Source organism: Neolamprologus brichardi, chromosome 12 (genome assembly GCF_056152115.1).
Source record: "Neolamprologus brichardi isolate AB-2024 chromosome 12, ASM5615211v1, whole genome shotgun sequence".
NCBI lineage: Eukaryota > Metazoa > Chordata > Actinopteri > Cichliformes > Cichlidae > Neolamprologus > Neolamprologus brichardi.
Window position 1 is genome coordinate 12,082,760 of NC_142115.1, and position 14,391 is coordinate 12,097,150.

Genomic DNA, 14,391 nt, shown 5'->3' on the forward strand with positions numbered 1-14,391 from the left:
TATATGACAGTTATTCCAGAACTGCTTTGGTATATTTTTCACCTCATGTGTACCCTGATGTACACAAACATCTGTTTTACAGAGCTGCACGTCTCTGGGCAAAAATGCTATGTTGATGTGAGAGAATGGGCAGGCTGCTTTGAACGGATAGTAACAGTAACCCAAATAACCAATTATAACAACCAGGGTATGCAGAAGAACATCTGCAGCAGCAGAAGACCACACCAGGTGCCACTACTGTCAGCTAAGAGGAGGAAACTGAGGCTACAGTTTAAACTGGCTCACCAAAATTGGTCAGCATAAAATTTGGAAAACATTCTGATTCACCAGTCTCAATTTCTGTTGCAGCATTTGGATGGTAGGGTCAGAATTTGGTGTAAATAATGAAAGCATGAATGCATCATGCCTTGTATCATGTCCATTGACCATGTTCATCCCTTTTGACCATAATGTACCAGCAGGATTATGCGCTAAAATCTCCTAAAAGTGGTTTCTTTAAAATAAAAGTGAGCCACTGGGGTTAAATGGTCTCCACAGTTCTTTGTTTTGTCCCTAGCTGGCGGTCGGCAGGGGAGGTCGAAGCAAATACGTCGCTGTGGGTGCCGTAGGGTTTCCATCTTGGTCAACAATGCACTTCCAGTCATTGCGATCTGTGGCCTTGACCTTTGCTTGCTCGATGGTTAGACATCGTTGTTTAAGATTGTCTTCAATTGGCTTGAGCCAAGTCTTCTTGGGTGCATCACACTCGATTCTCCAGTGGGGCTGCAGCAGAAGGCGATATGGCAGGTGATGGTTGCTCATGCAGCAGACATGGCCAAACCATTGCAGTCATCACTTCAGGGTCAGCTCTTCCATTTAGGGCTGCTGGTGACATTGACTACGTGTCACGCTGTTGCTGAGGCGGTCACGGAGGAACACTCGGAGAATCTGACGCAAACGGCCCATTTGGGAGACCTCGAGCTTGTTGAGGTTGTGCTTGAGGATGACCCAGGGCTCGGATCAGTAGAGAAGAATGGGCAATACCAGTGAGCAGTAAAGGCAGATTTTGGTGATGAGGGTGACATTTGTCTTTTTCCAGATGCACCATCGTAAGGAGGGGAATGCCGCTGCCGCTTGACCGATTCTTGAGTACATTTCCGCTGTTGATGCCACTTTCTTTTCTTGCACCAGAGAATTCCCGCAGAGTCTTTGAATTCCCGCAGTTGTTCGATTTGCATGGTGGCTGCATAAGGTCTTCTCAGTTACCAGCTTTCAATCTAACAGAGCATCTTTGGGATGTAGCAGAATGGGAGATTAACATCATAAATGTGTAGCCGACAAATCTGCAACAGTGCGACACTACCACCCTGGTGCTAATAAGGTGTAACTAATAAAGTGTCCAGCGAGTGTATGTTTTCCTAATACTCACAACATAGACCTTTAGTCTTTCCAGCTGTTGGTAGTCAGATGTTGTATTCTGCATGTGCAGACTTAATACATTTCAAAATATATTCCAAGTGTGTAAGAGTAGAACTATTTGGCCGATAGGAACATTATCCATTTTGCTCATAAAGACAAGTGCAACTAATGACAGCTCAAGCTGTAGACAGCTGTGCTGAGTCATAGGCCAAAATGTCTAAAAACATTTGCAAATTATAACAAAGAATGACAAATGCTCATTCAAATGAGCACAAGCAGCAGTTCTGAAGGATGTGACATGTCGTTTAGATGACTGTCATTCGAGAACTGAGCCAAAGCAACCGAGAAAGAAAAACAGATGACAAAGACTTTTTCTTCATAGCAGTTTATTTATAACAGTCATTTATGGAAACATATTTCCATGGTCGAGTGCAATATTCATAGACAGGGATAACTACACAACTCCCTGCCTCAAACAAATCAACCCCTGCCCCATATTGCATTCAGTGAGATGTATTAAAATAAATAACCATAGCTCTTCCATTGGTTTTCACACTCAGGGTGAAATACACATTATGATTGCCTTCATCATTCATTCTCACAGGCCGGGTACCTTCCACTTCATTGAGTGAATAATATTGCATCATTGGTGCAGCTTCGAGCTACAGCCAGAGAAACTTCACTGGTCAAAGACACAGCTTTCCCCCTTCCCCCTCACATGCAAACGGACACTGTGGAACAAGAACTGAAGTTAGATCCTTCAGAAAACAGCTGACAACACCTCTGTCTACTCTAAGAATGACTTTTTGGGGAAGTTTTGGAAGCACTGGATTTGCTTTACACAAGATTACATAAGAAAAGCACCAAACCTTTTTGGTGAAAGGATATACCACGTTACACGTTAACATATACATGTGCAAACAAGTTTAAAGCATGATTAAGTGACATACATAAATACACGAAGCACGTTTCCAGGCAAACCCCACTTTAACAACATGAAAATGGACTCTCCTGCCGTACTGGGGATCGGATAAATAACGGATGATGTGCATGAACGTTACGATAAGCTTTGCCACATCCGAATGCATGCAGTTGTGGATCACTCACACCTCGGGTTAATAAGAGGTAGATTCACAGAGCACAAAACCAGGGAAAGCTTTTTTTTGTTTTGTTTTTTTAGGAGACAGAAAAAAACGTCAAACTAGAAAAACAAACCTCACAGCTATACATCTAGTATTGCATACTCAAGCTGTGTTTAAAACGAGCCTGTAGCATAGTTTTATGTTGCTCTAACAGCACTTTTAGCCTGTTAGACTGTGCTAGTGTATGGCTTTGGCTTGCATTATTTCTTTTATAATAATATGTTGTATATCCAGCAATATTAAGTTACATACTTAAAGAAGAATATATATATTGACACAGTTATTGGTAATTAACCCCCTTCCATTTCTGCTACAGCAGCATGCAGTGAAGCTCAATGCTCTGAGCTTTACTGCTCAAAGGTAAGCTGACTTTGATTCCTATTAACAAGTCAAGTAATATGAAATAAAAGTATGAAACTAAATGAGTATAGTCACTGGATTACATCCAGACACATCTACACAAACTAGGAACCTTTTACTTTTTTTGGTGATAAACGCAGCTGAACATTCTCAAAACATCCTACCATACAAACATACATAAGACAACCCTGGATAAATTCTAGTGCAATATATTTAAAGCTAACATAATATTGGTGGAATGCCAGGGGTGTGCATACGTATACCTGTACTGCACTGATAGGTATAGAGAGATTGAAAAGGAGTGACTTGGAGAAAGCTGTGGCCCGCATTGGACTTGCAGGTGTGGTGTTGAGTTATCTGACACTCTGTGACATGTGCAGAGGGGTCAGCATCTCTTCAAAAATGGCTCCCTTGACATTGGACCCTCTCAGGTTAGCTTCTTGTAGATCGCAACCAGACAGATCACAGTTCTGGACAGGAGAAAAAAAAAAATATAAAAATTCCTAAGTAATGAGGCGAGCCTTACCGTCTTTGGCCTGTGGTGTTAACACTGTGTGGATTGTGACAGATCGACCGATTTCTTGTAAGTTTAGTGAAGCTTTTAATCAGCAGTTTAATCATTTACAAATGTGCTTCAGGTCAGTGTCTATTTGCTCCACAATCATTCAAAAAGCATGAAGTTTGAGATCTTCAAATTAAAATGAACAGAAAATGGAGAAAGAGCGATAAATTAAACCTGTTTTTGCATGTCATCTAGTTTTAAGATTTCAAGAAACATAAAAAGTAAAAAAGAAAAAGAAAAAAGAAAATGTGGGACTTTGCTTTTCGCAAGCTGCGTCACATTTTGGGAATTTTATTCAAATTCGCAGTGTCATTATTTCTGCTCCTGGTTTTGATGTCATAAACAAAACCTGCCACCTGAGCCCACTTTATTATGTGCTTTTAAAGATAATCCTTGACTCACCTCGAGATCTGTCCCTGCTAAAGTAGCTCCCCGCAGATTACAGTTCTTCAGCTTTGCATTTTTGAGAGTGGCCACACGCAAGTTGATACCGGTCATTTGGCTTCCTTCCATGTCGACTCCTTTCAGGTTAGCGCCTGATTTAAAAAAAAAAAAAAATAATAATAATAATAATAAAAATCGTACAGTTAAAACCAAAACAAAAAATAAAAACTAAACTAAGGCTGCCTCCTTTTTCATCAGAAAAGCTTTTATAGATTACCTTCCAGATTGGCCTTCAGTCCAGATGGATCTTCAAAATTGCATCCTTTGAGAGAAGCTCCCTCAGCATTGGAACACAGCATCTTCACCCCTTGTAAGTTAGCACCCTGCAACCAGCAGAGCAAATAGCAAAGGTTTATGATAGTCTGACCTAACCTCTACAAATTATTAATGGAAAGATTATGGAGAAAAAAAGTGCTGTTTTATTTTTTTTAAAAATTGAGCTGAATGTGAGAGGAAGATTTGTAGCAGTATCTTTAAGATATTAAAGAACAGAGTAGTCCTTTTTTCTACACAAGTGAGGAGGCAGCAGATAGAGAGACCAAAAATCCTAAGACAAGTACATTTTTGTACCACCACAACGCCAACATTTAAAAAACATAACAAACAAAAAAATAGCACATTAAGATACACAGAAGGAGGAATCATTTACAGACATGAATGGATATGTATAAGATTTAGCCTGAACAACACCAGAGCTGCCACGCTTACATCCAGGTTGGCTCCAGAGAGATCAGCCCGCTCCAGATTGGAGCAGCACAGGTTGGCATGTGTCAGATTGCAGCGGCTGAGGTTAGCCATCTTAAAATTGATGTAGCGCAGGTCAAGTCGGGACAGATCGGCGCCACTGAAATTGAGTCCCTAGAAACATTAAAAGCAATAGAGTCAAGTATAAATTTGATCAGATGATATGAGAGTGAATTAAAACAGTTTCATCTAACCGTACCTGACAGCGGAGCTCTGACTTGGTCGGTGTTGCCAAAAGAAAACGGACAAACTCTTTGCGGGAAATAGGAGAGTGGTCCTCGGGTGGCTGTGAGTTCTGTTTAAAAAGAATGCATGCAAGGGAGAGATCACATTTTTAACAACCATTTTCCAAAGAAGCAGAGGGGATATGTAAAAATCTAAATTCTCAGTTAAATTTGGGCTTTCAGTGAGTTCCAAATGACTCCATACTTTTTGCATTTACAAAGACAGATTATAATTATAATAATAAAATATTAATGTTAAAACTAAAAAAAATTTTATAAATAATTGAAAAATATACAAAAATATATTCCGATATTGAATTTCCCAAAAAAACTGTGGGAGGGAAAAAAAGCAATCACGTGGCAGATCATAATATCAAATAAAGTTAACTGACAACAGCTCATTAGCATAACTGGGTATTTATCCAGTCCACTGCACACAATGGACAAGACCAAAAACTTGTAATGTATTGTTGTGTTTTAGTAACACAGACATGGACTCAGGAACACGTCTGAAAACAAATGACGGTAAACTGTTTCCAGGTGCACCCATAAATGGAGCATCAATACGGAGAGAAATCATGGGATTAGCCGGCTTATTAAGAGCACAGCTCAAAGTCAGCATGTGTGGTGGTGCATTAATGCACATGCCATGGGTAACTAGCACATCTGTGAACGCACCATTTAAGATGAATGGCATACACAATTTGACGTGACATATTCTACCTCCCAGTTGATTTGTTTCCTTTTCAAGGAAAGCCTACACCATTCATGTAAGACAATGCCAACCACATTCTATGGCAGCTGTGACTCAGGAGGTAGAGCAGGCCGTGTATCAGTCAGAGCAGCGCTCCCAAACCTTTTTTGCACCACAGACCAGTTTAATGTTAGACAATATTTTCACGGACCGGCCTTTAAGATGTCGCAGATAAATACAACAAAATAAAATGATACAGACAAAAACTGTGGCATTATGTAAATATAATAATAAATTCAGCTGTGTAATTGTGTAACTTTATTAGCAGCGTCCTCCTGGAATGCGCCAACAACATTGAGAGTAACATCCTCCTCTCTGCTTCTTGATGCTCTCTGGTCGCTATGGTAACACGTAAATATTTCTTTCAAAAAAAGACAGACAACTACAACACGGGAAAAGACCCAGGGAAACCGACTTAACGATAAAAACCCTGAAAACCATACATTTCACACCCGAGCCTCAACTCTCGCGGCCCGGTACCAAACGACTCACGGACCGCTACCGGTCCGTGGCCCGGGTCTTGGGGACCGCTGAGTCAGAGGATTGATTCCCCAGCTGCAGGTAGTTGGGCAAGATACTCAACCTTGAGTTGCTCCTAATGCAACCATTGGTGTGAGTATAAATGCTAGACAAAACGCTTGGGTGTAAGAAGAAAAAAAAGAAGTGGCTCTATAGATATATGTGTAACGGGTGAATGTGGCTTGTAGTTATAAGCACTCTGCATGCTCAGTTACAGTTTACCAGCTTCACATATCAACATGGCTGCATAATAAAAGCATCTGAATGTGAAGCTGGCATGGACTGAAAGACTAAAAACAAAAACATGCACAAAAAGTACAACAATTGCTTTCCCAGGGTGTTGTTTCTTTAAAAAAAAAAAAAAAAAAGACAGTCATTACAGTCATCAAATTCAAAATGAGTATGCAATTTTAATACTTCTTGGTTTTTCTCTTCTTTGTACTGTTCTATCAAATATCGGGTTTAACTGGTTTACAAATTACTTCAGTTTGTTTTTATTAACATTTTTAACAGCATAAAACATGATTTTATTGTAAACTAGCTTTTTGACTTCCGCATTAAAAACTACCTTGATCGCTACTTCAAGCTGTTCAGCAAGCTGCTCAATTCCAAAGAAGCGGGCCTCCTCAAGGACACCTGGAAAACATTCAGGAGATTGCTACATATCCCTCCATTTTTTTTTACATTTTAGACATTAGATCACTTGCATGCAGGTAGACCTCATCATTTAGGAATAACATTTTTAAAAGAAGAAAAAAAAAAAGAAGAAGAAAGGTTACCTCGTATATTTATGCCTTCATTGATAATGAGCTGACCGTGTCTCAAGTAGTTGAGAATAGGCTCAAAGTACTCAGGGCTGCGGTCAATGAGGTAAGCCCCATGCTCGTCCTGTTTGTTTCCCCACACATCTGAAAACAGACACAACACAGAGCTTGACGAAACTTACTCAATAACATGGCTGAATAAGAACTGAAATGCTCATTGATCAGCTGGTCTCAGTACCCTTCTCTCGAAACATGTGAGCGAGCATACTCTCAGGCTCCTTGCTGACCAAGGTGCTCCTGATTATAAAAGAAGATGCATTCAGCAACCAGAGAACAGAGAAACAATGAATGAGATATGGCATGAAAGCTGAATTTAAAACGCAAATACCTGGTGGTGGTGAAAAGACGGCCACCAATGTTAAGGGTTAGCCAGTCAGTGTGAGCTGCCAGCGGATCTGATGTAATCTTGGCTTCATTTTGAGGGTCTGTGATAATAAAGTGAAGGAAGACAACAGAGACATTGAAACCTTTGGACACTCTGACAGTGGATGAGACTCCAGCAGCAGACATGCCAGCACTCACCAATAAATGGATCTCCTTCTGACAAATAGAGCACGTCGTCATCTCTGGGAGAGGCACAGACGCACATGTCAGAAACATAATGTAGCGAGGCGACCTTCAAGTTTGTTGTTACAGCTGAGCTTACCTTATAAGGGCAATGTCATCAATGAGACCACCCTTTCCATTGTACAAACAGGAGGCTTTGATTCCTAACTTATTGCTTGCTACAGATAGTAAGTCAGACAAGGTTCCGTATACTGCTACAACCTAAAGAGAGAGGAGGAAAAAACGATGGATTAAGGACTAAAACCAAAGGGTCACTCCAGCCTAACATACACATGACATAAATGACTCACGGTGGAAATGGTGATTGACCTTAAAGTTCAACGGTAGTTTATTTGGGGGAAAAAATGTAATAAAGTCAGAGATTAACCCGGTCATGATATGAGTACATGATGTGGCGTTTGAGTATCAGCAGTTAGCAGTGCATCCTGAAACACCTTAGGTACGTACAGTGGAAAAAGCCAGTCATTCTGCGGCCCAAGCTCTCACACTCAGCAGCCTCACCTATTACCCACCTTGCCATTTTTACATGTCCCGTTAACAAATAACGTGACTCTTCTCATTCTTCACGCGCTATGGCTGAAGGTCTAGTAAGGCTAAAATAATAGGACAATGATGTATCCTTTCCCAGCTAGTCTCCTTTTCGTGTGCCGAAACAAATGAAGCTGACTAGCTTGCTGTATCAGACAACAACACGAGACAAAAGATGCCTTCACAGCTGTCGGGAAAACTAGATATTCTTTGCAAGTGTAACTTGGAGGAATACTTATAGACACACCTGAACTTGGGAGTGTTATTATTATATTTAAATAGCTCAATGTGTTTTCTATTGAGTCAACTGTATTAATTTATTGTATCTGTGCTGTTGTCAAGCATTAAATAGAGCTGATGGTGTGATATGTATAAGTTTCAAACAGCATACGTAATTTTTGATGCTTATAAAATGATAATGTAAGCGTGAGCAGTTGCAGTCGCTGTAGAAGTGCATCACTGGTAATAATTATGTCACCGCAGGTCAAAGTTAACCGCGGCCGCTAATTTGCCTAAACAAATCCATTAATGTAACGCTACCAAATCTGAGAGCATCTGAAGGGGCCTGTAAACAGCTCTGTAATTGGCTGAGAGGCTTCTACGTAAGCACGTTTCGTGCGTAAGTTATTTGTAGCGCTAGCATTTAGCCATCCCGAAGGTTTTCGTTTCGTGTGAAGAAAAGCGCCACTCATTCGCATCGCATCAGCCTTTATCTTATTTCAAATGTAACATGTCAACTTGTCATCGGGCCAAACATTCATTGGCTCATTAACAGCATTTTTGCAGCTTGTTTGTTGCGACGTAGTCCTGTTGGTGGTGGTAATGCGCCACAGAGCAGCCCAACAATAGCAGTAGAAGAAGAACCGTGTTGCTGTCAACAGAGTAATGTTTGACAGCATTTCTGTAACTATAAACTTCATGTTCAGGTTTGAATGTTTTCATTTATCGCGTTTTTAAGAAATGTCTGACAGACAGCATTGTTTGTGCTGCTCTCATCCCGTCTCCTCTGCTGGTGTTTACCAGACGCTGTACGAAATGGATTTTGAACGAGGTTTGCATTCACCTTTCAGGCATGTGGTGGTTGAGTTAAACCGCACTGCTATCAAATATGTAGACTAGGCCAAGCAATACTATTTTGTTCTGATTTGAAAGATGTGTCAGTGAAGTAGGGTGCTGTGCGTCCTGTGCAGGTATCTGGTCTGCTGCAATGAATGGAGACTTGGAGCGGGTAAAGTCTTTAGTGCAGAAGGGGACAGACCCTAATTTGAGAGACTCGGCTGGATACACCGCTCTGGTGAGTTTACAGAAGACACGTTTGGCTGCGCAGCATGAGCTCATGTACCTAATGTATCCATGTACCTAAACTTGTAATTTACTAATGCTGTTTTCCCTTTTAGCACTATGGAAGTCGCAGTGGTCATCTCTCTGTGTGCAAGTTTCTTCTTGAGAATGGTGCCTGTGTGTCTCCGCAGACACCAGGCGGGGCCACGCCGCTCCATCGATCAGCTTACTGCGGTCATCTGAATGTGGTAAGACTCCTTCTGCAACACAGAGCAGATCCGGCACTCTGTGATGATGATGGCATGTCCCCTTTACACAAGGTACAGAATTTCCAGCAATAACACAGCCATTCTGCTGAGATATAATCATTTAACTTGTGCCTGCATCTTTTACTCTCTTACATGGTTGAGCAGGCTGCAGAAGGGGGCCACGAAGAGGTCTGTCAGCTCCTTGTTGAGCACTGCCCAGCACTCCGCAGCCAGATGAACAAGAGGCTCCAGCTACCCTACCAGCTGGCACAGCAGGGAGACCTGCAGGAGCTCTTAAAAAACCCCTGTTGATGGCAGATGCACTGAACCTGAGGCATGCTGTGTTACTAAGATCACACGAATGATCTCCCACATTTTCCTTAGCAAGCATCAGCATTCATGTTTGGAAGAGAAAGTTACAGCTGTTGATGAGAACTGAGACGTGGTGAGGAAATGGATTCGGAAGTGGGAAGAATCAATCGAATACGCCCACCTTTTGAGCTGAAGTGCTCTTGGTGGCTTAATGTTAAGATAACTGATGGTGCATTATAAGCTTTGATGTGTATTTGTGGAATTAAATTTATATCCGGACTCCTACGTTTGGTACAAGACCCAAAACAGTCACACAACTTAGCAACAGAAAGACAAGGACAACATGCCAGTGCAGAGATCATTTGAAAGGTGCAATGATGTCACAGAACTTGAACACGGAGTGCAGCTTTTAAAAGCTCACAGAGGAAACCCCTTGTGAGTGTTACACAATAGTACGAGTCACCTGTTACAGTCACAATATCAGTTTTTATAATTGTCTCTGTTGAGCATATGACGTGTTTTTATTAAAACTGTACGCCAACTTCTCGCCTGTTTTGGGTCGCTTTTATCTAAAAATGATCCTTGTTGAACTTTAAAACTCTTAACAGTAGGGGGAGCTGTTGTCCTAAAAGGGCTGGACACTTTCCCTGGGACACCATCTGAATTAGATGGCAACAAGCACAAAGTGACCTCATTCAATCCTCCCAGCACATTGCTGGAGAACTAAACAGCGTAACTGTGAGAAAGAGGGAAATCTGTTACAGCTGATAGCAAGACATCACAGAAGGACACTAGTGTCCAGGCAGTTTATGTTTATGCAGCTGTACTGCTGATATATTAGTGAATTAATTCCAACAGGTTTTTTTCTGGTTTCTGGTCATTAAAAAAACAAAAAACAAAACATGGGCCAGCTTAAAAAGGATAAATGGACTGGTACGTATGTCACACTTTTTTACCCGAACTGTGCTTTCAGAGTGTTGTTCACAGCAAGCCACATTCACCCATTCCTACAGCACTTTATTCTGTGTATTTAAGTGCTTTCTAACTATAAGGCACACAATGGATGGCAATTTGGGTTTCGGTATCTTTCCAGGGATAATTTAACACATGAGCTGGAGGTGCTGGGACTCGAACCACACAGCCAATTGGCCGACTTGACCTCCTGAGCCACAGTGGGATGTTAGTTGTTTCTACTTTACTAGTTTCACGACTGTATTTGAGGAAGCTTGTGGAACCTTCTGCTTCTGGTGCAAAGCATTAACACTTTTCTGCACCAAGATGTTGTTAGTTGTGAGTCTCAGGATTTCAGAATTAAGTTAAACCATATGAGTGTCTCACATTCTTAACGGTCTGCTGATTTTTAGCATGTAAAGCTTCTAACAAAAAAATAGCAATTATTAGCTGTTTTTGTTTGTTTTGTACTGAGATTACTTGTTCATTTTTAAGTAATCAGACACAGGTCACATGACTGAAGGAGGCCCGGAGGTGAAAAACCTATGGAAGTATTTCCTTATACTGAAACAGATGGAAATACTTGTGTGACCATTATCTCACATGCTTACTTATTCAAAGCATGTACAATAAGTAACACATGCACATAGGAGAGATACATTTTCCTCTCAGCCTTCTACAGATGTGTGGGTATTAGTGCAGTCCGCACAGATACAAACCCACGACAGAAACCTCTCTCTGCAGTCTGAGGAACTTTCATTGGGTCCGCTGGTGGGTGGTGTTTCCAAACTACCTTCAAACCACATCCATGCCGTGACTGGAGGGGTGCCAGGCCACATCTGGAGCTGATTGCAGCTGACGCCACACAGCACAGGGAGATAGGGTGTTGAGGGGTAGATGGGGTGGGATTGGGGGTATTTTAGCTCCGAGAGCTAAGCCAAGAGAGCTGTTTATGCTCAGTGACAAGTTCCTCCTTGCACACAGCTGAGGAACTGTATCTGGGATAACCCGCTTTGATTGCCACATGTCTATAATAGCAGGGTGGTTGGCTTGCCTTTTTTTTTCTTTTTTTCTTTCTTGTCTGAATGGCATTAAGGAGGGAAAAAAAGCACATTCTGCTCTTTGAGTTGAACCAGTAATTTTGACTGGCACACAGACTGTCGGACCCACCCACAGCACCCTGTGATTGCTCCCCTGCCAGGCTGTATGGAACACAATCAGAGTTGATGGTGATGCAGATTTGGTAGCAGTGAGTGAGCTAATGAAAAGCCTCTGTGTCACTTGATAAAACTGGAGGAAACCTTAAGGGCCTTGGTCTTTAATTTTTCATGACCTGGTTTGAGTTTGAGAGTTGTTTATGTGAGAAAAAAAATCTGGCCTGCATGAGTGAAAATCAGATGCTTGGTCAGGAAAGACCCATTTTTTGCCACAGATTTTAAAAATCTCTTTGAAGCATCTGTGCTACTTCATTTTTCTCAGATTTTTTATGTTAAAGCAAAGGAAGAATGCAGCGTGATTTTAACGGCTGTTTTCTGAGAGGCTTCGCATAGTGTGAGGACTTGGGAAGGACTCCACAAGATGAGGAATTTGGACTGAAGCTCTGTTTAGCAAGATTTATTTGGAAAGCAATGAAACTTCCTGGCCCTGGAACCCACTTCCACCATAATGAGCCCAAGTTAAACCAGGACTGGATGTTATTTTCCTCAGAAATAGAAGGTGGTCTGTGTGAAGGATTTAAAGTTGGTGTTGGGAACTTTTTAGTCTAAGTATTGAGAGCAAATACTCCTCTGTGTATTTTTGTACAGATTGAGAATAATGTTAAAGCTGTAAAAGGTAGTGGTTTCAGTGGTTATATAAATATTGTTTTTAATGTTTCTATTTAGATTTCTGTTTTCACAGATAAAAAAGGTCATCTAGTCCTTATCTTTCCTGTGTTCAGCTGAACAAAAATAATGCTATTCTCTTGCCTCGCAGCTGCCCTGGCAGAGCCGGACCTGTCTGAGCTATCCCAAAGTAATCAGGTAAATGGCTGGCAGATGGGCACACATTAGGAGGTGCAGTACCAGAGTCTGGCATGGAAGACAGCTCCATGTTATCTGTTGTGTGTCGCGGAGGTAGGCGTGTGGATGTTGGTTCAGGGGGCGTGTGTAATCAAATATATGGGAGCTGTTCCTCTGAGATGCTGCATAATCCAATTTAGGTCCACTCCCACTTCAAAGAAGCATGTTGTCTGCTGGTTGATGTGATGTTGCAGATCCTACGCTTTCACTTTCCAGGTCAGCGGGTGATCAGATCCATGAGTCCAGAGGCTGCAGCTTAGCTCTTCCAGGCAGTCAGCTCAGTGACTATGGGAAATGTCAGGGTTATCAGGTGATCACCATGTGACACATGCTTGCTAGCTTTTTATTTCTATCTGCAGGCCAGGTTTTTTCAACCACATCATAGATCAGATAGTCATTTTAACATAGGACATGTTAGCAGTGTTTTGGACTAAAATGGAGCTCTCACATCTGGACAATGTCAAAACTTCCTTGAGTAATTGTGTGCAGTGAACTGTGATTTTGTGTTATTGTCTGATATTTTTTTTCTTCTTTTTTATTCCCGGATGTTTTTTCTTTTGACTCTGGGATGGATGGTTAAATTTCTTTTTATTGATTATGGAGATGTAATCTTCTCAAAAGCATGGCCAGTGAAACAACCCTTAAGCTGTTTCCATATGAGTCAGAGGACAATTAATGAAGCTTGTTGGATCATATATCAAGGTTCTATCATAGCAGACTGTTTTGGGAAACCATATTGTAGTGTATCACCTGCCAAATCTACAAATGAGCTCTGTGAATATGCGGTATATGATTTTTTTCCCTTTCCAGCATGTTCTTCATTTGCACATGTTGGCTTGCTGTTGGCTCAGTGGAGGTCTATTTTCCATTATTTCTTTTTTCAGTTATGTTCAGTTTTATTTTTATAGTGCCAAATCACAACGACAGTCACTTCAAGGCGCTTTATATTGTAAAGCTTTGAGTAAGCATTTGGCAACAGTGGGAAGGAAAAACTCCCTTTTAACAGGAAGAGACTTCTGGCAGAACCAGACTTATGGTGTAAGTCCAGTTGGAGGTGAGGTGAGGGAGATGGGACAGAATGAACACTGTCAAAAAAGAGACAGTTTCAAAGATCATTAAACTATTTAAGTTTTAAGCCTAATCTTAAAAATATGTCTCCCAAATCCAAACTGGGCACAGAAGAGGGGCCTGAAAGCGAAAGGCTGCCTCCCATTCTACTTTTAAATATCTTAGGAAGAACGAGTAAGCATGCAGTCATAGAGCAAAGTGCTCTTATGGGGTGATATGGTACTATGAGGTCTTTAACATAACACAAGGCCTGATTATTCAAGACCTTGAATGTGAAAAGAAAGATTTTAAAATTGATTGTGGATTTACCAGGGAGCCAATGAAGAGAAGCAAATACAGGAGAAAAATGCTCTCTGTGTCAAGTCCCGGTCAGTACTCTCGTTGCAGCATTTTGGGTCAACTGAA

General features: G+C 41.3%; 2 protein-coding genes across 2 annotated transcripts; one reads left to right on the plus strand and one right to left on the minus strand.

The window, feature by feature from the left end:
- Positions 1-1,774: 1,774 nt before the first annotated feature.
- On the minus strand, positions 1,775-8,237 carry kctd9a (potassium channel tetramerization domain containing 9a). Its single transcript, XM_006803174.3, has 12 exons — positions 8,051-8,237; positions 7,618-7,739; positions 7,494-7,537; positions 7,300-7,396; positions 7,150-7,208; positions 6,927-7,055; positions 6,716-6,783; positions 4,850-4,945; positions 4,615-4,764; positions 4,124-4,229; positions 3,865-3,998; positions 1,775-3,370 (listed from the first exon to the last, which is right to left on the minus strand). Exons 1-12 carry the CDS (start codon positions 8,096-8,098, stop codon positions 3,254-3,256), a joined length of 1,170 nt encoding a protein of 389 aa, XP_006803237.1. The 5' UTR covers positions 8,099-8,237; the 3' UTR covers positions 1,775-3,253.
- A 452-nt stretch (positions 8,238-8,689) lies between these two features.
- Positions 8,690-10,442, plus strand: ankrd39 (ankyrin repeat domain 39). The gene is made up of 4 exons (XM_006803172.2): positions 8,690-9,117; positions 9,257-9,360; positions 9,464-9,667; positions 9,761-10,442. The coding sequence occupies exons 1-4, from the start codon at positions 9,027-9,029 to the stop codon at positions 9,905-9,907; spliced, it is 546 nt and encodes a 181-aa protein (XP_006803235.1). The 5' UTR covers positions 8,690-9,026; the 3' UTR covers positions 9,908-10,442.
- Positions 10,443-14,391: the final 3,949 nt, after the last annotated feature.

What these genes read in the sequence shown, in the direction of transcription:
- kctd9a (XM_006803174.3), bottom strand. Translation starts at nt 8,098, where the DNA reads ATGAGAAGAGTCACGTTATTTGTTAACGGGACATGTAAAAATGGCAAG. An exon ending in GATGACATTGCCCTTATAAG is followed by an intron (nt 7,538 to 7,617) that starts GTAAGCTCAGCT and finishes TGCCTCTCCCAG; the next exon opens with AGATGACGACGTGCTCTATT. An exon ending in CGTCTTTTCACCACCACCAG is followed by an intron (nt 7,209 to 7,299) that starts GTATTTGCGTTT and finishes TTTTATAATCAG; the next exon opens with GAGCACCTTGGTCAGCAAGG.
- ankrd39 (XM_006803172.2), top strand. Translation starts at nt 9,027, where the DNA reads ATGTCTGACAGACAGCATTGTTTGTGCTGCTCTCATCCCGTCTCCTCT. An exon ending in CGAAATGGATTTTGAACGAG is followed by an intron (nt 9,118 to 9,256) that starts GTTTGCATTCAC and finishes CGTCCTGTGCAG; the next exon opens with GTATCTGGTCTGCTGCAATG. An exon ending in CGGCTGGATACACCGCTCTG is followed by an intron (nt 9,361 to 9,463) that starts GTGAGTTTACAG and finishes TTTCCCTTTTAG; the next exon opens with CACTATGGAAGTCGCAGTGG.